We start from the raw sequence: 24,175 nt of genomic DNA, 5'->3' as shown, positions 1-24,175 counted from the left end.
TCGCTCTTTGTTTCTCTCTCTCTCTGTCAAAAATAAATAAACATTAAAAAAAATTTTTTTTAAATAAAACATCTCAGAAATGTATTTTGATTTCTTGCCTGCACATTTATTTTCAATAAACCGACTACCTTGTTTCTGCTTGCGATAAAGGTCCTTTTACTGTATTTCATGTCTCACAAGAAATAGTATTATTTTTAAATAAAAATTTAAAATATTTCCCTATATCTTTATTACCACACTTTGCCATTCTGTTTATTGTATTCCTAAATATATTTTTATCTTTAGCCTAAACAACTAAATAAATGATACACATCAATAGAATACATCATAACCTGCTAAGCATGCATTATATATTTCTAATAGCTTTTATGTGGAACATATATCACAAAGTACTACCACTGCACTGCGAAAAAGAAATTTGTTTTTCAATTTAATAGTTAACATGCCAGCTAAAAATCAATTATATCTTTACAAAATTGAAATATAAACTTCATTTGCAAACACAGACAAGTGACCTGGTTTTTAAACTGTTAAATGAGAAGTACCTAAATACTTTTACTACCTTTTTTAATTACAATTCCCCCCAAAAAAGAGATAAGGAAAATATAGCATTGTGGTCCAATGAGAAGTGCCAAAGCAGTTCTTACCTTCCGATTCTGATCATAAGCAGAGTCAATCCCCAAAATGCTATTCACTTCAACATACGGATACTTCTTTTCCAGGACACTGACCACATGTTCAACTTTTACTTTTTCTCCAGTCCTTACTTTGTTATAGATCTGAAGAAAGAAAAACCGGGTAACCCCCACACTTTTAAATCCAAATTTCAGAATGTTTATTACAAAAGATTTCTGAATATAGAGAAACATGGCTACTTTTCTTAAAAGGTCATATGGAACATATTAGCAATCCCTTTTTCATATACTTCTTTAAGATGCCTTCTCATATTAGAAACTATATATTCTTAAAATGATCCAATCAGTTCATACATAAAGGCCCAAATGTAGAGTGGCTCAGCTGGTTAAGCAACCGACTTTGGCTCAGGTCATGATCTAATACTTTGTGAGTTCAAGCCCCACATTGGACTCTGTGCTGACAGCTCAGAGCCTGGAGCCTGCTTTGGATTCTGTATCTCCCTCTCCTTCTCTGCCCCTCCCCCACTCATGCTCTGTCTCTCTCTCTCTCAAAATTAAATACACATTAAAAAAATTTTTAATGTGTTAATTTTTTTTTAATCTGAATACCTTTACATAATCCTTGAAATAAGAACTTATGGCCATCATGTTTAGGGGGATAAGTTATAAAATACATGCAGCAAAAATCCTTGTTTTTAAAAAGCAGATATAAAACAAATAACAACACAACTATGTCTTTATACATATAGTTAAACACCTAGAAGGATATAAGACAACCTTTTAATAGCGGTTGCCTTTAAGGAACAGGATTAGAGAGGGGAGAGAGAGAAATTTTAAATCGATTCACTTTAATAATATTTTCAAAAATTATTTACAATGAACATAAAATTTTTGTTGTTGCAATTAAAAATAAACAAAAAGAAATAAAAACTCATATTATCCTTTCCTTCATAGACACAGATATTGGCGGGAGGTGGGAGGCACAATTTTAAAAAACAGACGTTAAAACACATCCTCAACTTCTGAACTTCTTTCTTTCTCTTTTTCTCTTTCTTTCTTTCTTTTTCTTTCTCTGTAGCCCCACTGCTAAGCACCCCTCGCTATCACTTCTCAGAGATCCCAACAACAGCCCACCAACCAGTATCCCTGCCACTTTCTCTACCCTTGGTCAGACCCATGGTACATACATGCACCAGAACGTTTTTATCTGGAGTTTAATCCTCTGCAATCTGGACACTCATGGCCTGGCCTGGTAGCCTCAATGGCTAGGTTCCCCTTTCAGCTCTGCTCAAGCCCCAGGGAATTGACAACAGGGAATTACTACCTCCGATTTGCAGCCATCATTCAACTCACTCCTGTTTTTCCTCCTGCACTCAGCTAGGACCACTTCCCACTCCACAACCAGGACATCCCTAGTGGAGGGAGTCCTGGTGTTGCTAGGGTGAGCTATGCTTAAACCATCTGCGTGGTCGTGTCCCCCACCACACCATAAGGGCTTTGAGGACAGGGGTGAAGTCTTACACTTTTCTGTATCCCTTGCAGCTAGTACCAGGCCTGGGAAATGGTGAGTCTTCAATAGATGATAGTCAGATAAATATATGAACATTTTAATAAAAAATGCTCTGGACTGAATCTCTAAACAACAAACATAAAAAATAGCATGCTGACATCATGTTTATAGGTTAAAAAAAGGTGAAATGCTTTAAAGATGGTTTTCTAATAATTACTACTAACCTATAAGCAAAACAATTGTTACTTGTAAGTTTTTTATATATTCAAAACCAGGAAAAAAAATGAGAGAGTTCCTTGTTTGAACTTGAGCAATTATCTTAAGTATATATAAAAATCAGGGCATTTCAGAGTTTTCAAGGTAAAAAAAAATAGAGAAAATAGACAGTTAGAATTTATGATTTGAATATTAAATTATCATAAAGAACTTAGAGGGGAAAAGCAAACATTTTTTTAAACAAGCAAAGAACATCACATTTACCAAAAAAAATTAGTGACTTCAAATTACCAAAAGTCAGAAGACTAAGATACCTTAGTAGGGCTCCTAAGGAATCTATCTTAGTTGAAACCACAGCAGTCTATTATGAACACTGGTGAATCAGTAAAGGCAACTCCTTAAATATAAAATATGAAGTTTGCAAGAATAATTTATCATACTTCTTCACAGAAATATAAAATCCTCTTAACTCATACTATTTCTTAGACGAAGTTAGATTAAGAAAATTATTCGCCATTTTGATTGAAAACATACATGTATCAGAGTTTGGAAGGCATGATAATCGTCCACTTCTTGGGCAACATAATTATACGCTCTCAGAATAGCCACTCCAGCATCTTGCATCCCATCAACATCTTCAGAGTCATTAACCACAAAGATTAAACCAATTCTGGGGAAGAGGGGGAAGGGCAAAAAGAAGAAAAAGAAACTTATCTCAAAAATGCAACTGGTTAAAAGGAATGGCATCTCTGATTCTCATTCACATACTGCAGCTTCCTCCAATGAAAACCTCCTCTACTGAAAAGCACGGTTCACATCCTACTCTAATATGGCGGGTAAAGGCACTCATCACTTGCAGAATAAAAGCAGGTTCCCAAAGGTGGCTTAGACTGTTCAACTGTTAAAGCACACTGTTCTCACACAGTGAAATGAGGCCTTCACTAATGTGAAGGGTTTTGATAGTTTTAGATGGAGACTTTATGGTTTTTAAAGAAAAATTAGAGGAAATGAATGTTTTCAGAATGTGAAAATCTATAAAAAGGGGGGAGTGGATTTTGAGATTTAACATAGACAATATGAAAAACGTGAAAATGTTTACTATTATCCATCGGCAAAAAGCTACAACCAAGGTTCATGTTTATCACAATTTAAATTTTAGATTAAAGGAAAGAACCACAAAAAGATACATTACACATCCACAAAGTGGCCAAAAATAAAATAAGATTAAAAATAAACCCAAAAGCCTTTCACTGGCCCATACAGAAGTCATAGCCTACATACTGGAGCAAAACCAACAGAAGTGAGAACAGACAGTCTATTAACAAAGGGTGCTGGAAAAACTGGACACATTCACAATGCAAAAACACAAATCTATACAGAGACCTTATACCTCTCACAAAAAATTAACTCAAAATGGACCATAAACATGAATGTAAAACACAGAACTACAAAATTCCTAGGAAAGAACACAGAAAACTTAGGTGATCTTAAGTGGGCCATGACTTACTAGAACTAACAGCAAAGACAGGATCCATGACAAGACAAAAAAAAAAAAAAAAAAAAAAACGGGGGAGCTAAACTTCATTGAAATGAAGAACTTCTGCCCTGTGAAAGAAACTGTGAAAGAAGAGAATGAAGACAAGCCACAGACAGACAGAAAACCTGTGAGAAACACATATCTGACAAAGGACAGATATCCAAAATATACAAAGAACTCTTCACACTCCACAATAAAAAGTTGAAAACCAGGCAAAAGATCGGAATTGGCGCCTCAGCAAACAAGGCACAGAGTTGGCAAATAAGCATAAAAAAAGACGCTTGACATGTCATTTGGGAATTTCAGAATAAAATCACAATGAGATACCACTACACACCTATTAGAAAAGCTAACACCCAAAACGTTGACAACACCAAATTCTGGAGAGAATGTAGAGCTCATTATAGGAACTCTTATTCGTTGCTGGTAAGAACGCAAAGTAGCACAACCACTTTGGAAGACAGCGTGGCAATTTCTTATAAAATGAAATATACTTTTTACCCTAAGATAAAGCAATCACGCCCCTTGGTATTTACCCAAATGAGCTGAAAGCTTATATCCACACAAAAACCTGCACACAGATGTCTATAGCAGTTTTCTTCATTAATGCCCAAACTTGGAAGCAATCAGGATGTCTATCAATAGGTGAATGGATTAAATAAACAAACAAAACTATAGTACATCTACATAATGGAATATTATTTGGCAATAAAAATAAATGATCTAAGGGTGCCTGGGTGGCTCAGTTGGTTGAGTGGCTGACTCTTGATTTCAGCTTTAGTCATGACCTCACGACCATAAGATCAAGCCCTGAGTCAGGCTCCACGCTGGGCATGGAGCCTGCTTAAGATTCTTTCCCCCTCTCTTCATCCCTCCCCCACTTCTGCTTTTTCTCTCTCTCAAAATAAATAAACATTTAAAAAAGAAAGAAAGAATCAAGCTACAAAAAGACATGAACAAACCTTATAATCATACTGCTAAATGAAAAAAAAAAGCCAATCTAATAAAGTTACCTACATCATGAGTCTGGGAAAGGCAAAATAATGGAGACAGTAAAAAAAAAACCAGTGGTTGCCAGTGCCTGAGAGGGAAGAACAAACAGGTAGGGCACAGGAGACTTGGAGGGCAATGAAACTATTCTGTATGATTACATGATGGTGGAAACATGTCATCACACGCTTGTCAAACCCATGGAATATACAATGCAAACAATGAACCCTAATGTAAGCTATGAACTTTAGTTAATAATAATGTATTAATACCAGTTAATTAGCTAACACTGCTCTAAAAAATACGAAGTCTATTAAAAAGAGAAAAAGGTAAAGCCTAAAAACAGAAGAAGAAAATACACATATCAAACATTCTGCTCTCCTGAGGTATGTGGACAGTGTGTGTATATGTAGATGGTAGTGGCAAGAGAGTTTGTTTTTAGATGAAAATTGTTTTTGTTTTTTAAAATCTCACTTGTAACAGAAATCACATGAGGATTGACCTGTTAATTCTTATGAAAACAAAAATAAGGGCTAAGTATCTCCTCACAAAGGAATTCCCCTTTCCAAGTTTCCAATTTTTAGAAAGGGCATCAGAGTTTTTCTGTTAGCTAGGCCCTAAAATGCAGACTTCTGTTTCTCTCAGGCCCAGTTTCTCATCAAGTACCACTAGGGAGTCTCCCAGATTTGTCCGCTCCTCTCCTCAGCCCCTGTCAATGCCCTGGTATACCACATCAACACAGACAAAGACTAAAACAACAGCCACTCTACTCTGCCTTGGGTCTCTCCACCAACCGAACAAGCATGCTTCCCTACTGCCTGTGAGTTAAGTGACTTCTCACCTACCTTTGCAACGTGAAGACCTCATTCCCTCTTCTTGTTCCTCAATGCAATTCAATAAATATTTACTTAATGCTCACTGTGTACACGGGCCAACTTCTGTGTTCTTTTATTTCCCTTTTAACCAAAATACACCTCTGTCTGTAATCTAGTAGTTTAGTCCTCCATCAAACCAGGGGGTATTCATGTTTTACATGAAAAATCTCACTAAACAAAAATCTCTGCTTTTCCATCAAAAAACCCCTCTATTTTCTTCAAAGCCTAACTGAAATCCGACTGTTCCATGAAACCTTTGTCCCTCTCAAATGTCTTAGTTCATAATCATTTGTTTCCCTGAAATCCTAAAGCACTTATGACCAGGACACAACCTAGCCCCTGATCAAATATCTTCTTAAAGAGTCTGGAAGTACGCACGCTTTTTTTTTTTCAAGAAGGTAGGAACACAGCTTAAATACTATCCACAGCATTTAGCTCAGTGCTGCGTACAGAACACACATTTGTTAGCTAGACTTTTCTTCTCTATTTTCATGTTTTCTAAGAATTCAAATTTTTGTCAGCACATAAAATTCCCAGACATTATTTGGAATGTAAGTGAAAATATCTTAGCATGTATATGTAAAAGCCTTAAAAAACTGGTCTTAAAAAGCACAGTGAAAAACCCACCCATTCAAGTACCCTGTTGATAGATTTGGCAACACAAGTGAAATAAATGTGTCTGCACCTACAAAAGGCTGTATGCACATTTAGTTCTTGTCAGTCTAACAAAAGTTATTGGCAAAACTCTTTATCTCCACCGAAAGGGGAAATAGGACCTGTCATGTGGACACTTACCTAGGAAAACTCCCTTCCACTGGGAAGCAAGATGAGACCACAAATTATTTTTACATGAGCTATTAAGAATTCAATGGTATAAGCCTTTATTCACTGAGAATGAAATTTTCCGCCTCAAAAGATACTGCTTCATACTAAGCAAAGATATAGAGATCATTAATGATCTGACTATTAGTTATCCATGGCACCAGACTTGCATTTAAAAATGACAAACGAAACCTCAGCTAATTAGATATATATCATTCAATCAATACCAGTGTTACCTTAGTGGTATATGATTACTGAGGAACATCTCAGCTGTGTTAATCAACTCTGCTGTGGTCTCATGAGCAGGATCAACTATGAAAACCTGTGAAGGGGAAAGGGGGAAAGGAACATATGAAATGAAATTTATTCAAATGTAACAGGGCCAATGAAAATGCCATTACTCTTTGCACTTGAAGGTAATCTTTTTGAGTTACTCTTGAACCACATAAAAGAGGAGGTACACAATAGCAGTTTCCCTCCTTTATGTTCAAAGAATTCAGTACTAAATTCTCACGGTGTTCTGCTAATAGCATGGGAACTGTGTTTCAGATTCCTAACACCCATACTTCTACTACACCTAACAAAACCCAAGTTTTAGCAACTCCCCTACCTTAGAAAATGGAGATTACCTCTTTTTGTGTATTCAATTGTAAGCATCTCTGAATTAAGAATTCATTTAGAACTTAACTTTTAAATCCCAATACTAGCTATTATGTATTAAGGTCTCATGATGTGCTTCAAATCCATGTATAATCTCATTTAATAAAGTTCAGATATATGGGTAAGAGAAACAGAATGAAATTTTGACTGAGAAGGAAAAAAGTGGCTTCAAGAGTCAGGCAAGTACAGAGGATAGTTTCGCTTACAGGTTCTGGTGAAGGAGACCCCTAATCTCTTTAAGAGCAGATAATGGCAAAGGAAGAAATAAGAGAAAAAAAAGAGGGCAAACTAAGAAACCTCTTCTCTCTCTTGAAAGCAGTGAAATAAAGAAAAACAAGTAGGAGTTCACAGATTTATTTAAGGAAATAAACTGAACTATCAAATTTTAGAGATTAAGACATTAAAGGAAAAGAGTAGCAACATATTCATCTTCTGGGTAAAACTATCATAAAACTAAAATAACACAACCTAAACTTTCAGGTTAAGGTAACACTTCCTTACACCCTGATGGAGGCAGTAATGCCACTGTGACGTCTCACAGCCCTATATGTGATAAATACCATTTAAAAACCCTTTCAGATTGAATATGGAGTTAGAAGAACATATTTAGTGGTCATAGTGGTGATAGAAGCACCTAGTATAGGAGAGAAGTGAACAGTCTATATGGCTGAAAGGTAGGGGAGAAGTGGGAGAAGTCAAGGGAGAAACAGAGCTTATGGCTAGACAATGAGTTTTACTCACCATGTTATGCAAGTTTTTCCTGATCTGCCGGATAACCCCAGGAAAGGTGGGTCGAAGCAATTCTTGTAGACTAGAAGGCCATGAATTATATCTGCTGTCAACCTCCAGGTTGTTGATCCACTAGGGAGGAAAAAAACAAAACAAAACACGGTACATACACTTTAGTCGCCCTTAGTGAAAAGTGCTAGAACTGTCCGTAAGACTTGAAATGATTTTAAGAAGAATCACATGGAAAACACCATTTTCAAAATTACAAAGATCAAGTATAAAAATGAGTGACTAAAGCACAAGCCACAGAATAAAAGATATTTGCAACCTACAAAACCAATAAAAGGACTAGGGTCAAGACAATGTATAGAAATCTAACATAACAATAAAAAAAGGCCCCCAACATATGAGAAATGAAAATCAGCCATGGAGATGAAGAAATTTACAGAGGAAATTCAAAAGAGCAATTAATACAAGGAAAGGAGTATATCTTCACCAATAATCTGAGAAACAGAAACTAAAACCACAAATTTCACACTCATTAAACTGAGAAAAAGTTTAAAGTTTATCAATATCCAAGAATAGGCAAGGGTATACAGTAATGGAAGCTCTGACCCAACACTGGTGCTTGGAACAGTCACTTTAGGGAAAACAAGGTAATAAAGTAAGACTTTATTACTACCCTACCACTAAGTACTCCAGTTCTAGGCATCTACTCCAAATAAATTCTCACATATATGCACAAAGAGAGAAATACAAGAAGATATTGTACTGCTTATCACAGCAACAAAATTGGGCACAACCTAATTCCATAAAGGGAGCAGTCTGTAAACAGTATGTACCATTTCTACAAAAAGGGCAAGGAGGGAAACTACGGGTATGTTACTTTGTTCGTGTAAATAGAGTATTTAAGGAAAGATACACAAGTAATTGATAATGCCTGTTACTTCTAGGGACAAAAACTGAACAGCTGGGTGATGAGACTTTTCAATACATACCCTTTTGTATGTCTGTATTTTAAACTGTGACTGTATGAAAGATTTTTTTTAATAAGCAAAATATAAAACATGAGAAGATAAACAACCTTTTTGGATCAACCTACATAAGTCTGACAAAACTACTGAGTAACAAAAGGACAAAGAATACTGCCATGGCATTCTTCAAAATTTCAAGACATACAGTAGGAAATGCATACGTACTTCTGAAGAGGAATTACTTGCAGGGAGAAAACGGTGAACTGGGAAGAGAGCTAAAGAGGACTTGGATGGAAACATTGTTTTCTTCCAAGAAAACAAGATTTGACACAAAATGATTAAATGTTAAGGCAGAGAAAGTATGGGATGGGCCATATTGCTGTTGCTTACATTCATCTCTTTACTCTTTGTTTTTAACTCAAATGTTTTTAACAGGAAAACAAATGACATAACAATATTTATCAAAATAACACCTACATTACCCAGAGAGAACTCAAATAATGATCATCTTTATTCGACATAATTTTCTTTGGAAAAACTTTCTCTATGATAAATGCTGTATAGAAACCAAGAAAAAAGGATAGGAGGGCCAAGGATGGGTCAGGCAGGATGGGCCAGGCACATTGCTAATATTAATTGTGCTGTGACCACAAGTGCCCAGGACAGCTCTATTCCCTGCATTCTCTTTTATACACAAGGAGACATCAATACAGCAGATATAAATCTATATAAGTCCTTCACATACAAAATAAAGTTCTTTTTTTTAAGTTTATTTATTTATTTAGAGAGAAAGGGAGAAAGAGTGTGTGCACATGCACACGGGGGAGGGGCAGAGACAGGAATAGAGAGAAATCGAAGCAGGCTCTGCATTGTCAGAGCAGAGCCCAATGCGGGGATCGAACCCACAAACCATGAGACAATGACCTGAGCCTAAATCAAGAGCCTAACATTTAACCTGCCTGAGCCACCCAGGCTCCCCAATAATCAAAGTTCTTTTAAAGGATATTAGCTAGGGTACCTGGGTGGCTCAGTCAATTAAGCATCTGACTCTTGGTTTCAGTTCAGGTCATGGTCTCATAGGTTTGTGAGCTCGAGCCCCACATCGGGCTTTGCACTGTCAGTTCAGAGCCTGCATGGGATTCTCTCTCTACTTCTTTATCCTTCCATTGCTTGTGCACGTGCTCTCTCTCTCTCTCTCTCTCTCTCTCTCGGGATAAATAAACTTTAAAAAAAATGTTTAAAAAAAATGTAATAGCCAAAGAATGATATTCTACACAAAATTACACAAGACTTGGATGCAACTGAGAAAATACAAATTCAGCATTCTTTTTTCCCCAAGACATGTTCAGCTGAATCCTAGGGGGATACAAAACTGGAAAAATCACTGTCTTAACCACATTAAATATAATAATTCAACTTTTAGAGCATTTAAGAGACTACTTTGGGGCGCCTGGGTGGCTCAGTCAGTTAAGTGTCTGACTTCAGCTCAGGTCATGATCTCACAGTTCGTGGGTTCGACCCAGGCATCAGGCTCTGTGCTGGCAGCTCGGAGCCTGGAGCCTGCTTCGGATTCTGTGTCTCCATCTCTCTCTGCCCCTCCCCTGCTCATGCTCTGTCTCTGTCTCTCAACAATAAATAAATGTTAAAAAAAAAAAAAAAAAAGAGAGACTATTATATACACATGGTCCCGTATAAGCAGTTGCTGTAAATCACTGTTTGATGCCAATAAAGGAGATGATAGAAATAACTTACCTCTCACAAAAGACAAATGAGAAAGACATAATAAAATGTCTGCCCAGAATGTCCTTGGACACTCAAACGGAATACCTACTGAAATAGCAGGACTCCTGATGTCTACAGCATAGTCAGCTTCAGAGGGCTGGATGTTCAGTTTCAAAACATTATGCAGAGAAAGACCTTCTATTCCCAATCTATGCAGACCTTCCATTACCCGAGCTTCATTCCTCAACACATCAAACAGACTGGAGAGTGGGGGAAAGTAGGTATTTAGAAAAAGCTTTAAAAAAAAAAAAAACAAAAAACCTCACCATGAAAAAACTATCCATTCAAACTCAATGCCCTGTTCAAACCAGTCAAGAAATCAAAAAAGGGAGCTCTTCCCCTTGCTTCATCTTGTCAAAATACATCAAACAAAGTACGTAGGACTTGTTTCTTGGTGCATGTTTATTTACACTTATCCATGTATATACCAGGTATAAAATTATCTCTAAATATAAACACACAATTTGAGGATGAAATAATCCTCATCTGTATTTTACACTGCATATTTTTTAAAAACACTACAGTAACCTCTCTGTATTTCTTACAACTGCACATAAATCTACAGTTATCTCATAATTAAAAATCTATTTTAAAAAAATACATTATATAGATTTAACATAAACTTTAACATCAGTGTCAATTTACAAGGTGCACACACATATGACCACAGTATAAGGTCTAGAGGAATTTATACCCAATGTAGAGGTTTTTGAGGGAAGGTAGAAAAGATGGGAAGGAGGAAGAAACAAGAAGCAAAGATGAAGACGTTACTTTTCTTAGTTCTTTTATCTGGGTATTATTTAAAACTGTTTAAATGAGCAAGAACTCAGTTTGTAAATCCTGAAAAATTAAAGAGATGTGTATATTTTTTATTTAAAAAAAACAACATATATGGGCAATCTTTATTTAAAGTGTCCACATCCATTTTACTTTTTACTAGCTCTAAAAAGCAGTATGAGAACATTAACAGTTCAATGAAAATAATTAATGTGAAAAATATCTTACTGTGGGAACTGGCTCTTCTGAAGCATTAGCAATAAACTTTTATTTTTACTATTATGAAACCCAGTGTCAACTGTTATCAACCTTAATCCCAAGGACAAAATCTGAATTCTATCTATCCACTCTCCTCCCCCACCCCCCCTGCAAAAAATTCATGAGACCAATTCAGAACAAGTTAATACTGAACCACATTTTAACAACACAAAAAGGGTAGATACTCAAATAACATGTGTAAGACAGAACACCTTCTGACACACCAGATGCATAGGCATTTTGAATAAATCTACTTCACACTGTTTCCAGAAGTAAAAGAACCTGCTTGAGCTCTCTCTTTTTTTTATGGTTGAGAGGAAAACTATAACTCTAAAAGGGCACCCTCAAAAGACTTGGGCCTTAAATGTCCAAGACCTTGAACATACATCAAATGACAGGGTCACCAGGGTAGCTCAGTCTGACTCTTGATTTCAGCTCAGGTCATGATCTCATGGTTTTTGAGTTTGAGCTCTACATCAGTCAATGTGAAGCCTACCTGGGATTATCTCCCTCTCTCCCTCTCTCTCTCTCTGCCCCTCCCTCCCCCTCTCTCTCTCAAAATAAATACATAAACTTAAAACAAAAATGACAGTGTCATCCTGACCATCCCAGTCATGAGCCTACCTAAATGCATTCACCTGGTAATAAGCCATCACAATCTGAACACGTTACAAGGAGCTAACACAATAAATTTTTTTTTTCTTTTAGTGCTCATTTATTTTTGAAAGAGAGACAGAGCGAAAGCGGGGGAGGGGCAGAGAGCAAGAGAGATGGAGACACAGAATCTGAAGCAAACTACAGGCTCCGAGCTGTCAGCACAGAGCCTGACGTGGGGCTCAAACTCACAAGCCATGAGATCATGACCTGAGCCAAAGTCTAACAACCAACTAAGCCACCCAGGCACCCCACAAGAAGCTAACATTATAAAATCTTTTCAGAAAATGAAAAACATTATCCATACCTGAATATATCCTGTGTATCTAAATCAATATGAAGTCCATTGATGAACAGTGCTGAGTCTCCAGGTTGTAATCCTAAAGTTCCCTTGAAATACTGAAATATTTAAAAAAAAAAAAAAAAAATTGTTAAGAAGCAAGAAGAGGATGTTTAACAAAAATTTCCACGTTTCTAACTTTATTACATGTACAAATGTTGGCATCCTCCTATTTACTATAGGAAACCCTAAGGATGGGTTAAGATTTCCTCTTATGTACTCCCACAGATCCTTCATAGCATCTATTTTGTAATGAAACTGCTGGTTGTGATAAAATACACCTCTCTTCCCTCCCTCCTTCCAACTTTGATTAATACAACTGTTTAATGTCAGAGAAGGAGGAGAAGGAAGGAGACTGGTTAAATAAGCCAAGTGCTGAGGATCATTTTTCATAAGAGACTTCTGTTACTCTTGCCTGTTTGTGATGCCAAACAAGGTGGTAACAGCAGTCACTAACAGCTGGGCCTCCTGATGAACTCCAAAGACCTAATCTGAAAGGGTTCAAAATCCCACACCTCCCTGAGACCTTCAAACTAACACACATCAAGAAACTGAGTTGCTGCCCCGAGGAAGCACCTATGTGCAAGCTAACTCTCCAAGCGCTGGTCTCCATGGGGCGCCTCAACTGCTGCTCCCTGAGGTGGTGGCTGCCACAGCACACAGGTGACTGTGCAGCCCTTCAGACCTGCCCGACCCATCCGACACACTGCTTGGATGTGTCAGCTTCTGTTGACTTCTACCCTTTCCATTTAATTCCTCTTTCCTTGGGAGCCGCTCCACACAGCAAAGGGAAGAAACTACTCAGATACTAGGGACAGAAATTAAACCTTTAGTTCTCATGGGGCTGGGGGAAGAAGGGCAGGGACCAGTGAGCTTCCTTCATGTCCCAGTAGTCTGCAGACTCAGTAAACTTCAAGGTCTAGTATTGCATGGGTAAAGCACAAAACAATGACGAAGCCACATTTGCTTCTTTGCCTTGAAGGATTAAATGGCAAGTAAAATAAGGGGAAAATGGAAAGCTGCATCAATTCAGAATTGGAATTTCTTACGTGGGAAGGAAAAACTCCATGTCCACTCACACCCAGGCCATAAGTACAGCACCCTCTGACTGTAAGAAACACAGATTCTGAGCTGCTAAGCATAACTCATATCCGTTTCAAGATCTGGTAATACAGCAAACTTCACTTTTGAAAATTCATCACACTGAAGATTTAATGTTTGTACACATTTTTGCATGTTTTATACTTTTGTATTTTATACTTTAATATTTAATCAAGAAACCCCGAAGTATCTAGGAAGTACTATAGCCTATGTAATTTAATGTTTTGTCCTCTTGGTGGGGGGAGCCCTGAAAGTAAGATAATATTTAATATTGCTATTCTGAAAATCAAAAACAAGGTAAATAAAAAATGTCAATAAGGTTTCTTCAAATTAGTAAATATTGGAGATAAATTTGGTTTACTTACCCCTCAGATCTATTTAACTAATATCTTCTATGTAAAGGTTTTAAAAATCTGGGGTAAAGACAGACTGAACACAAGGATTTCTTTCCCTCCTAAAACTCTATTGAAATGTCAGTTTTTTAAAAAGGGATTTTTATAGAGTTATAAATCCACAACAACAAAGAGAACAAAAGAGAAAAAGGGCAACTAATTTTGGAAGCTAGAAAGGAGATATGTGAGTAGCAAGAGTTTTAACAATCCTGAGAAAGCTAAAGGCTAGGCTGACAGTGGGGAAAGCCAACAGAAACCACAAGTTACCCTGTGGAACTCCTCAAAAGGCTCAAGAATTGGCAGCACAAAGAACACAGGTAAGAGGGGGTAACCACTAGGCTAAAAAATGAGTTCTGATGTATAGCTTTTTAAAGATAAGAGCCTCCAGACTCCCCGGTTGATTTCACGGAGCAAGGTCCCTCCACTCCAGAAAAACGGAACGCTTTCATTCCCTGTGAAAGAGTGAAAGAATCTGGGAACTCAGGGAAATGAAACACAACTAAGAGCGGGAATCCCATATGGAAAACAGGGGACTGAGTGGAAGCTCCTGAATGTTCTTTCCTACTTGGCTTCTACCACTCCAGCAGCCAGACTTCACCTTCTAGATAAGAAAGAATCAGAAGATCCTTTTCTGGAGACTGAACAGCTCAAGAGGACAAGTTTCAGACTGACACACTGGGACAAGCTAGGAAATGGCTATAACAGGATAGCCTACAGTCAAAAAGCCTCAAGGCTTGCCATCAGCTCCTTACTGCTACTGCCTCATTCTCTTCAATATGAGCAGCAATCACCAGACATGTGAGGAAAGCCTCTAACATTAAAGACAAGAAACCAAGACAAAAAGAAAGTCAACTTAAGAGGAAACAGATACAAAAGAGAAGAAAACATACATATACACTACTGACACGTTCAAAATGACATGAGAACACCATCAAAAAAAGGTCAAAGAACAATAAGGAAAAAATCTCAACAAAGGGGTTGAAAATCCTCCCCTAAAAAGTTTTAAAATAAAACACAAAAGAATTGGAAAATAGGAAAGAAAATACACATTTTTTAAATTAGGCCAAGCTAGTCAAGGAAATGCAACATCTTAAAAATAAAGAATTCCAGGAAAACAAAAGAGAGAAACTAGATGGAAAAAAATGCAAGGAATAAATCAAGAAAACTTCCCAAAACTCTAGGAAATGATTTTCCAGATTCAAAGGGCCCATCAACCACTCAACAGTACAGAGATTTCTTTAAAGGGCATAGCACTGTGAAAATTCAGATTATTAGAGCCAAAAACAACACCCTGAATGATTCTGGAAAGAAAAACTAGATCTCATACCAAGGCTTCAGACTTCTCAATAACCACAACAGAAACCAAAATTCTAAGAAGCAATGCCTTCAAACTGTCACCATTGACCCCTGAACTCAAAACTGACCCACTGAACTCAGGAAATTCCTAAAAGTTTCTGTCAGTCAAGTTCATCTCTTAGAAACTAACAAATTGCTAGAAAAGGAAAAGAAACTATTTGAGGAAATATGACACCTGTGCAGATGAATCAGAAAGTGCTCCACAGCTTCCTCAGCTTCATTACAATGTTAAAGTCCCCTTCTTGGAACTATTCATCCCAAGCCCTAATAAAGGAGCCAGCCTACCTCTGTTAGAGTAGTCATGGTTTTGGAAATTATTCCCTGTGATCTCCCTATTTCTACAAATAAAGATGACCTTGTGAGGCAATTCCTCCTGGTGTGGTCTCTGTCTGTAACTCACCAAGAAGCAACTCACTTTGGTCCAGTAACAAAACTTCTAAAGGACTTCCAATCTAGATTTCTATACTCAGCCAAGCTATCAATAAAAACAGAAATGGAGGGGCGCCTGGGTGGCGCAGTCGGTTAAGCGTCCGACTTCAGCCAGGTCACGATCTTGCAGTCCGTGAGTTCGAGCCCCGTGTCAGGCTCTGGGCTGATGGCTCAGAGCCTGGAGCCTGTTTCCGATTCTGTGTCTCCCTCTCTCTCTGCCCCTCCCCCGTTCATGCTCTGTCTCTCTCTGTCCCAAAAATAAATAAACGTTGGAAAAAAAAAAAAAAAGAAAAAATAAAAAAATAAAAAATAAAAACAGAAATGGAAAATTGATTTCTCAGAATCTGAAATGCAACTTTTCTCATGAAGAATGATGTACTGCACCAAAAAAGGGAGTAAACCAAAAACAAAGAATACCAGGAATCCAAGAAATAGGAGATCCAACAAAAGAGATTAAAGCAAGGTCCCAGGATAACTGGTATGCCCTAGACATAAAGAACAACCAGACCATAGTGGAGCAGAACAAAAATTAATAAAATCACAACATGAAAATACAGAGAAAGTGGAGGGATGGGGAAGTGCCAGTACAGAGTAGTGGCAGACATGGGGGTGAGCGGCAGTGAAAGAAAGTTAAATGTCATCCTTGTAATGGGAGGCTGACACAGAAGACTCGAAACTGGAAAACAAAGCACTAATTTAAGTTTACGATAAAGCTGGGGATAAACATCAAAACAATCAGCTAAGGCTTGAAAATAGATGCTTCTAGCAAGGAGGACAAAACAGGGATTAAGTACAGAAGCCTGGGTGGCTCAGTTGGTTAAGCACCTGACTCTTGATTATGGCTCAGGTCATGATCCTAGCATCGTGGGATTGAGCCCCATGTCAGGCTCCATGCTGAGCAAGGAGCCTTGCTTAAGATTCTCTCTCTCTCCCTCTGCCCCTCTCCCCTGCTCGCTCACATTCTCTCCTTCTCTCTCACAGATAGATAGACAGACAGACAGACAGACAGACAGATTAAAAACAGAGAGTAAGTCATGTTAGGGGGATGCTGCTTATCTAAACAAAGTGGTGGCACCATCTGATGTTTCAATTATATTCATATTCAACTTTAAATATTAAAAACATAAAAAAAAGATTACAGAAATGAATAAAACACCACTATCTTTGGTAAAAGTTTGTTCAATGTCATTGATGTAACTCAGATTTCCTCATCTTTAAAAATACAATACAAAACAGAAAGACCACTGGGTAATACCTTCTGATTCTCTTCCACTTCAGTTCTAAGTTCTGAACTCACCGCTGTTTTTGTTATTGCTCTAAAGAAATAAAAATGTTATCGATGTTTAGTTAATTTCCGTATATTTGTATGTAAAACAACAAATTCCTTAATACAAAAAAACAAAAAAATCTTCACCTTTACAAATAATAAATATATTTCTCCACTCAGATGTACATATTTTTTCATTACTTCAACATACAACATCACAGAAAAGTAGCAGTAATAGCATTTTAAATCAAGTGCAGTTATTCCAAAGATCTTAGGTTAAATATATGTAACTCTATTCCTATACACAATCTCTACTGCTCACAGACTAAGGGATAATGTTAAACTAAGGTGACAAACTGCTCATGCTACTTAAGCACTTTTGGTGGAGATGGCATCCTACGTGTATATCTTCAATAGCATACTGAATTAAATGAGATTGTACTATATGATTTATAAGTCTTTCTAAGAAATGGTTGCCAAGACTAACCAAATAAACAAACTTATTTATAAAGCATCTCACATAAGAAGTCAAAACAGCTCATTCAGTTACTCAAGAAAAACACTGGCAACCATTTAAGTTGTTAGTCTCTAAAAATTTGGCTTTTAAAAAGATTTATGAGATGTGGAGGATATTATACAACTGAAAGCAGTATTTAAAAAGCTGCACTCAAAATCTTACTGTCACCATGAACAAGTCAGCCTATAGAACTCATATGCCTCATTGAGTTTAAATTAGATGATGTATACAAAACTCTTCAGGAAGAAAAACACAGTCGCTGCTAGACCCTGTATTAGTTACATCCGCATACATCAGATTTTGTTAACTCATCTAATCCTGACAGGCAGGGATCATTATTTCCATTTTAATGCTGGGGAAGTGAGGTAATGAGAAGAGAGGTAATTATTTGCAAATGTCACACAGCTAGCAAGGCAGAGCCAAGGACACAACCTACATGGGTCTCCAACCCCACAATGTACGGTACTGCCAACTTCCCAGAAAGATAGCGTCATCAGTGGCATGGTGCTGGTATTAAAACTTTAATTTTCTAAGCATTTTCATATTTTACTTGTCTCATTTTGCATGTAAACATGAAGATAATTAGGTATATAGTAAAGAGAAGAATGTCTTAGAGCTTTACTCTTCATTACCTGGCTTTGGTAGGAAAATTTTGACTAAGATCCTTCATTACGACCAAAGCTAATTCAACAGGAGCAGCCAAGATTCGGGAAGCAGTCTGGAAACTGAGATCTGCAACAAGGTCAAGTATAAAGTGTATTAATCTAATGCAATGAGAAATAAGGGGAAAAAAACATTTATTTCTCATTATTTTCTTGGCAATTGAGAATGTTTTAGAATGCAACCATTTCAGAGAGCACCCATGATTTAATTCTAGGTTTTGTTCAATTCCTAGTGTTTATTGTTACATTGCTTGCTATACTTGCATAAAACACTAGAGATATACTAACACATTTATATTTAGTATAGGAAAAATCCATCCCAAATCCTTTTCATTTTTATGAATTTACAATATACCACAAAGTATAGTAAAAGTCTTTAGTAAATTATGCTTAAAAAAATTTTTTTGATAAAATAGACCTTTGGGCCAGAAAAACACACATATCCTTCATGGTAATATGTCTTTAACATTTGACAGATACACTATTCAAGAAATGTATATATAAAGAAATAGAAAAACTAAGACAAACATTATAAACTTAAGTGTTCACACAGAGAAAGATCTGGCATTCATTTATATACATACTTCTGCATACTGTTAATCTGTCTACAAAAGGACTTCCTTTCCTTTCTGATTAATCATAATCACTTTATCTGAAAATCTGTGGTACCCTGAGAATCAGGCAAATAAATAAAATTAAATTCAAATTCTATTAGTTTTTTAATACCATAAAATTCAGTCAAAAGTAGGCCGGTGATTCCTCTACATATTTGTTACCTTGCAATTGCCAAACTTTTAAAGGAGCCATTTCATTGGTGCTCTCCACAAGATGTTTTCTGAGTTCCTTCAACTGTCCCTTCAGGTCAGGGTGCAGGTCTCTGAAAGAAACATAAAATCAGTCCTTTAACATGTCTTTTCTTTCTCAAAGCACACGTAGAAGTTGGCTCCAACTTTATATTCATGATTTTCCCCTTAGCAATAAGTAAATTCCTACAATAAAGGGAAAATATTAGAGCAGAATTATTTTTCTTAAAAAATAAGTTAATACAGAAAATGATCATCTTTTAAACCATAAAGTTTACAGATTAAAAAATGAATCACCACTACAGTGATTCTCTATGTCAGGGAGAGGGAATGGGACTGAGAGTGGGGACAAAGGGGACCCCAAGTCTACCTGTAGTGTTTTACCATTTCTTTCAAGTAAAAGAAGGCATGTGTTGGAAAAAAACTTCATAAATAGTTCTTTGAAACAGAAAAGCATGTACAATTACAACCATCAATTCTGGGTGATGAGCACATGCGTATGTTCTATTATTTTCCACACTTTCCTCAATCTTTTTAAATTCTCAAAATAAAACTGGAAATACAATGCTGCCAGTCCCAAGATGGATTTCTTTCAGCTACATGCCCATAAATCCTTCCATCACATGAATAATACAACTTAAGTTAACCAAGAGCACTGGGTTTCACTTAGTTTTATCTTGAAATACGGTGCATTCTATTTAAAGCTAGTAAAACAGAAGTTATCAGAGGCAGATATGTATCATTTAGATCAGACAACAGATGGCTTGTTGAGTAATTCTGTTCTTTTAAATGCTAGCAACTAAAAATTTCTTAAATGCCACATACAGAAAGTAAAATATTTACTCAGATCCTTCACCTTCCAACCAATCCATTTCCAATCAGTTACTACAACGTCTTCTTCATGATGATCATATCCGAAAATGGTCCCATTCATTATTCTAGATAGCTAAATAACTATTCCGAATGTGCAAAACGGAAAACGTCTTTAATATGCTACATACTACCTTTGTGCTCTAAATACATAAGATCATAATGCTATCCAAAAATCAAACATAAAAAACATGAATATGAAAAAATATTCTGGAAAGCTGGGTCCAATAAAAATGAAACCTGACTGCATACTAATGAAGCCAAAATGATGTTAAATACAATGAAACATTCATATGCATGGGATGGACTCAACATGTCCACAGAAATTCAACATGAACGGAGTCATCTTTGCTAACCTGTTAGTCTGGTTAAGTCATTTCACTGGGCCCAATGTTAAAGTTCAAGTATGTGAAACTGGCCTACACATAATTCTTCATGATCTTTCCTTTACAAAAAACAAATAAACGAACAAAGAAAAACGAGAAAACGCCACTGTAGATGTCCTAATTAAGATTTCCAGATAAAGCAGAAGTCCGGGCTCTGAACAATTGTCAAAGTATAATAGAAATAACTACAACATTTAAAGTAACTACTAAGAAAAATTTTCAGTCATAAATTTCTCTGAAACTTTCATAAAATGGCTATGAAATTTTCTTCAAGAAACCATCTCTATCCTCTTTCATATAAAGTGAAATCTAGGGAGCCTGGATGGCTCAGTTGATTGAACGTCCAACTTTGGCTCAGGTCATGATCTTGCTGTTTTGTGAGTTTGAGCCCCGTGTCAGGCTCTGAGCTGTCAGCAGAGATTTATCTGTGTCTCCCCCCCTCTCTCTCTGTCTCTCTCAGAAATAAATAAAGATTAAAAAACTAAAGTGAAATCTAATATATATTTCAACTAAACGTGTATAAGATCTACTGCACCTCTTTTGCATTGTTTCAGACTATGTTTAGCTTAAGTAAATAGCTATGACCTTTTAAAATACTTTGTCGATTTTCTTGGGAAAAATTGGGTGAAAAAATTAGATGTCTCCTTTTATGTGTAACTATATGTCATCAAATGCAAGGCCCAGAAAAGAAAATCAACTAAAGCCATAGGCAGGAAGCCATATCATTTAACAATAATGTGCTTCGAAGTATGGAAAGAGCCCAAATGTCCATCGATGGATGAATGGATAAAGAAGATGTGGTACATATATACAATGGAGTATTACTCGGCAATCAAAAAGAATAAAATCTTGCCATCTGCAACTACGTGGATGGAACTGGAGGGTGTTATGCTAAGCGAAATTAGTCAGAGAAAGACAAATATCATGACTTCACTCATATGGAGACTTTAAGTTACAAAACAGATGAATATAAGGGAAGGGAAGCAAAAATAATATAAAAACAGGGAGGGGGATGAAACATAAGAGACTCTTAAATATGGAAAACAAACAGAGTGTTACTGGAGAGGTTGTGGGAGGGAGGGGGCACTAAAAAATCTACTCCTGAAATCACTGTTGTACTATATGCTAACTAACTTGGATATAAATTTTTAAAATAAATAAAATTTAAATAAGTTAATTAAATTAAAAAAAACAAAAAATGTGCTTCAGATGTCTGGAAATCATGAACTATACAGTAAATTAAGTGGTAATTGCTTCCTATCAGGTTACATATATAAAGCACTACTGAGAGATCTGTAACTCACACAGTAATGAGAAAGATGATACCTACAATGCAAGGAAGCTTGGAAGTTTAAAAGAATAAGGGCATTTCCCCCAAAAATATACATACCTTAATTTTCCAAAGAGGAATCCCTGAACTTCATCAATAGGATCATTCTCACCAATCACTGTAGCATTTACCTCCGTTCCTATAAAAGCATAAGCAAATACGTGTCTAATCATTCAGACAGGAAATAAAAATGTTATTAACCTCATAAAATTTGAATAATGTAAAACAAATTAGAAACACCTGAAATTACAATACTACTTAAAACACTGAATACCTCAATGACCCTTTTGTAGAGTGTTTTTTTTTTAAACAGACAGAATACATGTGTTTTTCAATGTATCCTGTGTTCCTGGATACAGTAAGAATGTATTTTTCCCTTGAACTTTGGAAAATTTTACATGTTAAAAATCTCAAAAGCTCAAAATTAATACCTCTAAAATTATGAACAGTGGATTTTTCAGTATCAAAATTCTAAAGAACTTCCAATTAAGCAACTTAATCCTAAATATAATTATTGGTAACAGAATGTTGAGGCTATCCTCCATTTACCCAAACCAACCGTCTTTATCTTTAAAATAAGCTCACACACTGGGTGTTGTATGGAAACCAATTTGACAATAAATTTCATATATTAAAAAAAAATAAAAATAAAAATAAAAATAAAATAAGCTCACAAGGAAGAAATAGAAAGACTGCACATAAAACTTGTGTGGTTGAAATAATAAATTCAAAACCCTAGAGTAGTACAATAAGTATTCCAAGTGCGGAAAATAATCAAAAACACAAAATTGTTCATTAAGATAGTTTAGGATTTCACTCTGGGTCACAAATTAATGGCTATTTGTGAATTACACATCATCAATAACAACAGCTACAATTATTGACCTTTTTGTGCAAAGAACTATGCTACATTCTTTACCTATACATCTCATTTTCTCTTCACAAATACTTTAGGAGGCACATGCCATTATCTGCACTTTACAGACAGAAAATTTAGAACCTACAAAATTTGCTTCACATCACCCAACTCACAGGTAACAGGACCAGAATTCAAACACAGGTTCATCATGCTCCTAAATCTATTCTTTTACATTAAGGAAATAAATTTCCTTTAACTCACATTTAAGGAAAAGAAAACACATTGGTCTTAATTCACAAATTCACCTTTCACCTGAGTATCATCCTTGGCCTTGTACTCAGTGCTCTTAATTGCCAACTCCACACCATAGCCAGAGAGGTAAACAGGTTCCTTCCTCGGATTCTGCAAGCAGAGTAAGTATTCCACCATTAACACCTGGCTTCTTAAATGTCACAATGAACATGACGTGAACATGTTAACATCACACAGCCACCACCTAGGATTATGCATTCAAAATATAGCTAAAACTTCCACGGGAATCTCAGCCTCCTTTAGATTTTGTATCCTGCCACAAGTATGGGAATGGGAATTCCAAAGCAGAGGCAAAACCAGATGAAGGGACAGTGACAGGGCAGAAGTAACCAAACCACGTGAAGAAATAGAGAAAAAGAAAAGGAAATTCCAGAACTTACAAAGCAGGGTTGGAATACCGATGAGGTTTCAAACCCAGAAGTACTTTGATAGGACCATGTGTGTGTGATGTATTCATTTTTTATTAAATTTAAATGTCTTCAAAAAAAAAAAAAAGTCTTCAGGTTGGGTTTGGGTTGACCAACTGTCACAGGCTTACCACCATCCTGAATGAGGATGGCGCTTTAGATATTTTAATCTTTAATAACAGCAATATAGCCTGGAAAGCAGTTGTCAAAACTAGGTATTAAAAAAATCTGTTTCAAGGGGTGCCTGGGTGGCTCAGTTGGTTAAGCGTCTGACTTCAGCTCAGGTCATGATCTCACAGTTCGTGGGTTTGAGCCCCGCGTCAGGCTCTGTGCTGACAGCTCAGAGCCTGGAGTCTGTTCAGATTCTATGTCTCCCCCTCTCTCTGTCCCTCCCGTTTGCACTCTGTCTCGCTCTCTCAAAAATAAAAAAACGTTAAAAAATTTTTTTTAAAAATCTGTTTCTGTTCATACAAACTTTCATTTAAATATTTATTTGGGAGTGCCTGGATGGCTCAGTTGGTTAAGCATCCGACTCTCGGTTTCAGCTCAGGTCATAATCTCACAGTTCATGAGTTCAAGCCCCATGTTTGGCTCCAAGCTGAGAGCACAGAGCCTGCTTGGGATTCTCTCTCTCCCCCTCTCTCTCTGCCCCTCACCTGCTTGTGCACGCTCTCCCTCTCTCCCTCTGTCTCTCCTAATAAATAAACTTAAAAAAATATTTTGTT

At 36.6% G+C, this 24,175-nt stretch overlaps 1 protein-coding gene across 2 annotated transcripts in view; it reads right to left on the bottom strand.

Moving 5' to 3' along the window:
- UGGT1 (UDP-glucose glycoprotein glucosyltransferase 1) overlaps nt 1-24,175 on the bottom strand; it is a 112,888-nt gene that overhangs the window by 69,568 nt on the left and 19,145 nt on the right. For both annotated transcript variants that reach the window (XM_047082889.1, XM_047082890.1), the window contains exons 7-17: nt 23,037-23,133; nt 21,933-22,011; nt 19,260-19,360; nt 18,454-18,553; nt 17,293-17,353; nt 12,727-12,818; nt 10,780-10,930; nt 7,987-8,106; nt 6,822-6,907; nt 2,896-3,031; nt 648-779 (exon numbers count right to left, since the gene is read on the bottom strand). In XM_047082889.1, coding sequence (XP_046938845.1) covers nt 648-779; nt 2,896-3,031; nt 6,822-6,907; nt 7,987-8,106; nt 10,780-10,930; nt 12,727-12,818; nt 17,293-17,353; nt 18,454-18,553; nt 19,260-19,360; nt 21,933-22,011; nt 23,037-23,133 — 1,155 coding nt within the window. The remainder of the gene's footprint in view (nt 1-647; nt 780-2,895; nt 3,032-6,821; nt 6,908-7,986; nt 8,107-10,779; nt 10,931-12,726; nt 12,819-17,292; nt 17,354-18,453; nt 18,554-19,259; nt 19,361-21,932; nt 22,012-23,036; nt 23,134-24,175) is intronic.

Source organism: Lynx rufus, unplaced genomic scaffold (genome assembly GCF_022079265.1).
Source record: "Lynx rufus isolate CCGP_SWC_20201006 ecotype Redwood Valley unplaced genomic scaffold, mLynRuf1.p SCAF_2, whole genome shotgun sequence".
Lineage (NCBI taxonomy): Eukaryota > Metazoa > Chordata > Mammalia > Carnivora > Felidae > Lynx > Lynx rufus.
This window is presented reverse-complemented; position numbering and strand designations above follow the sequence as displayed.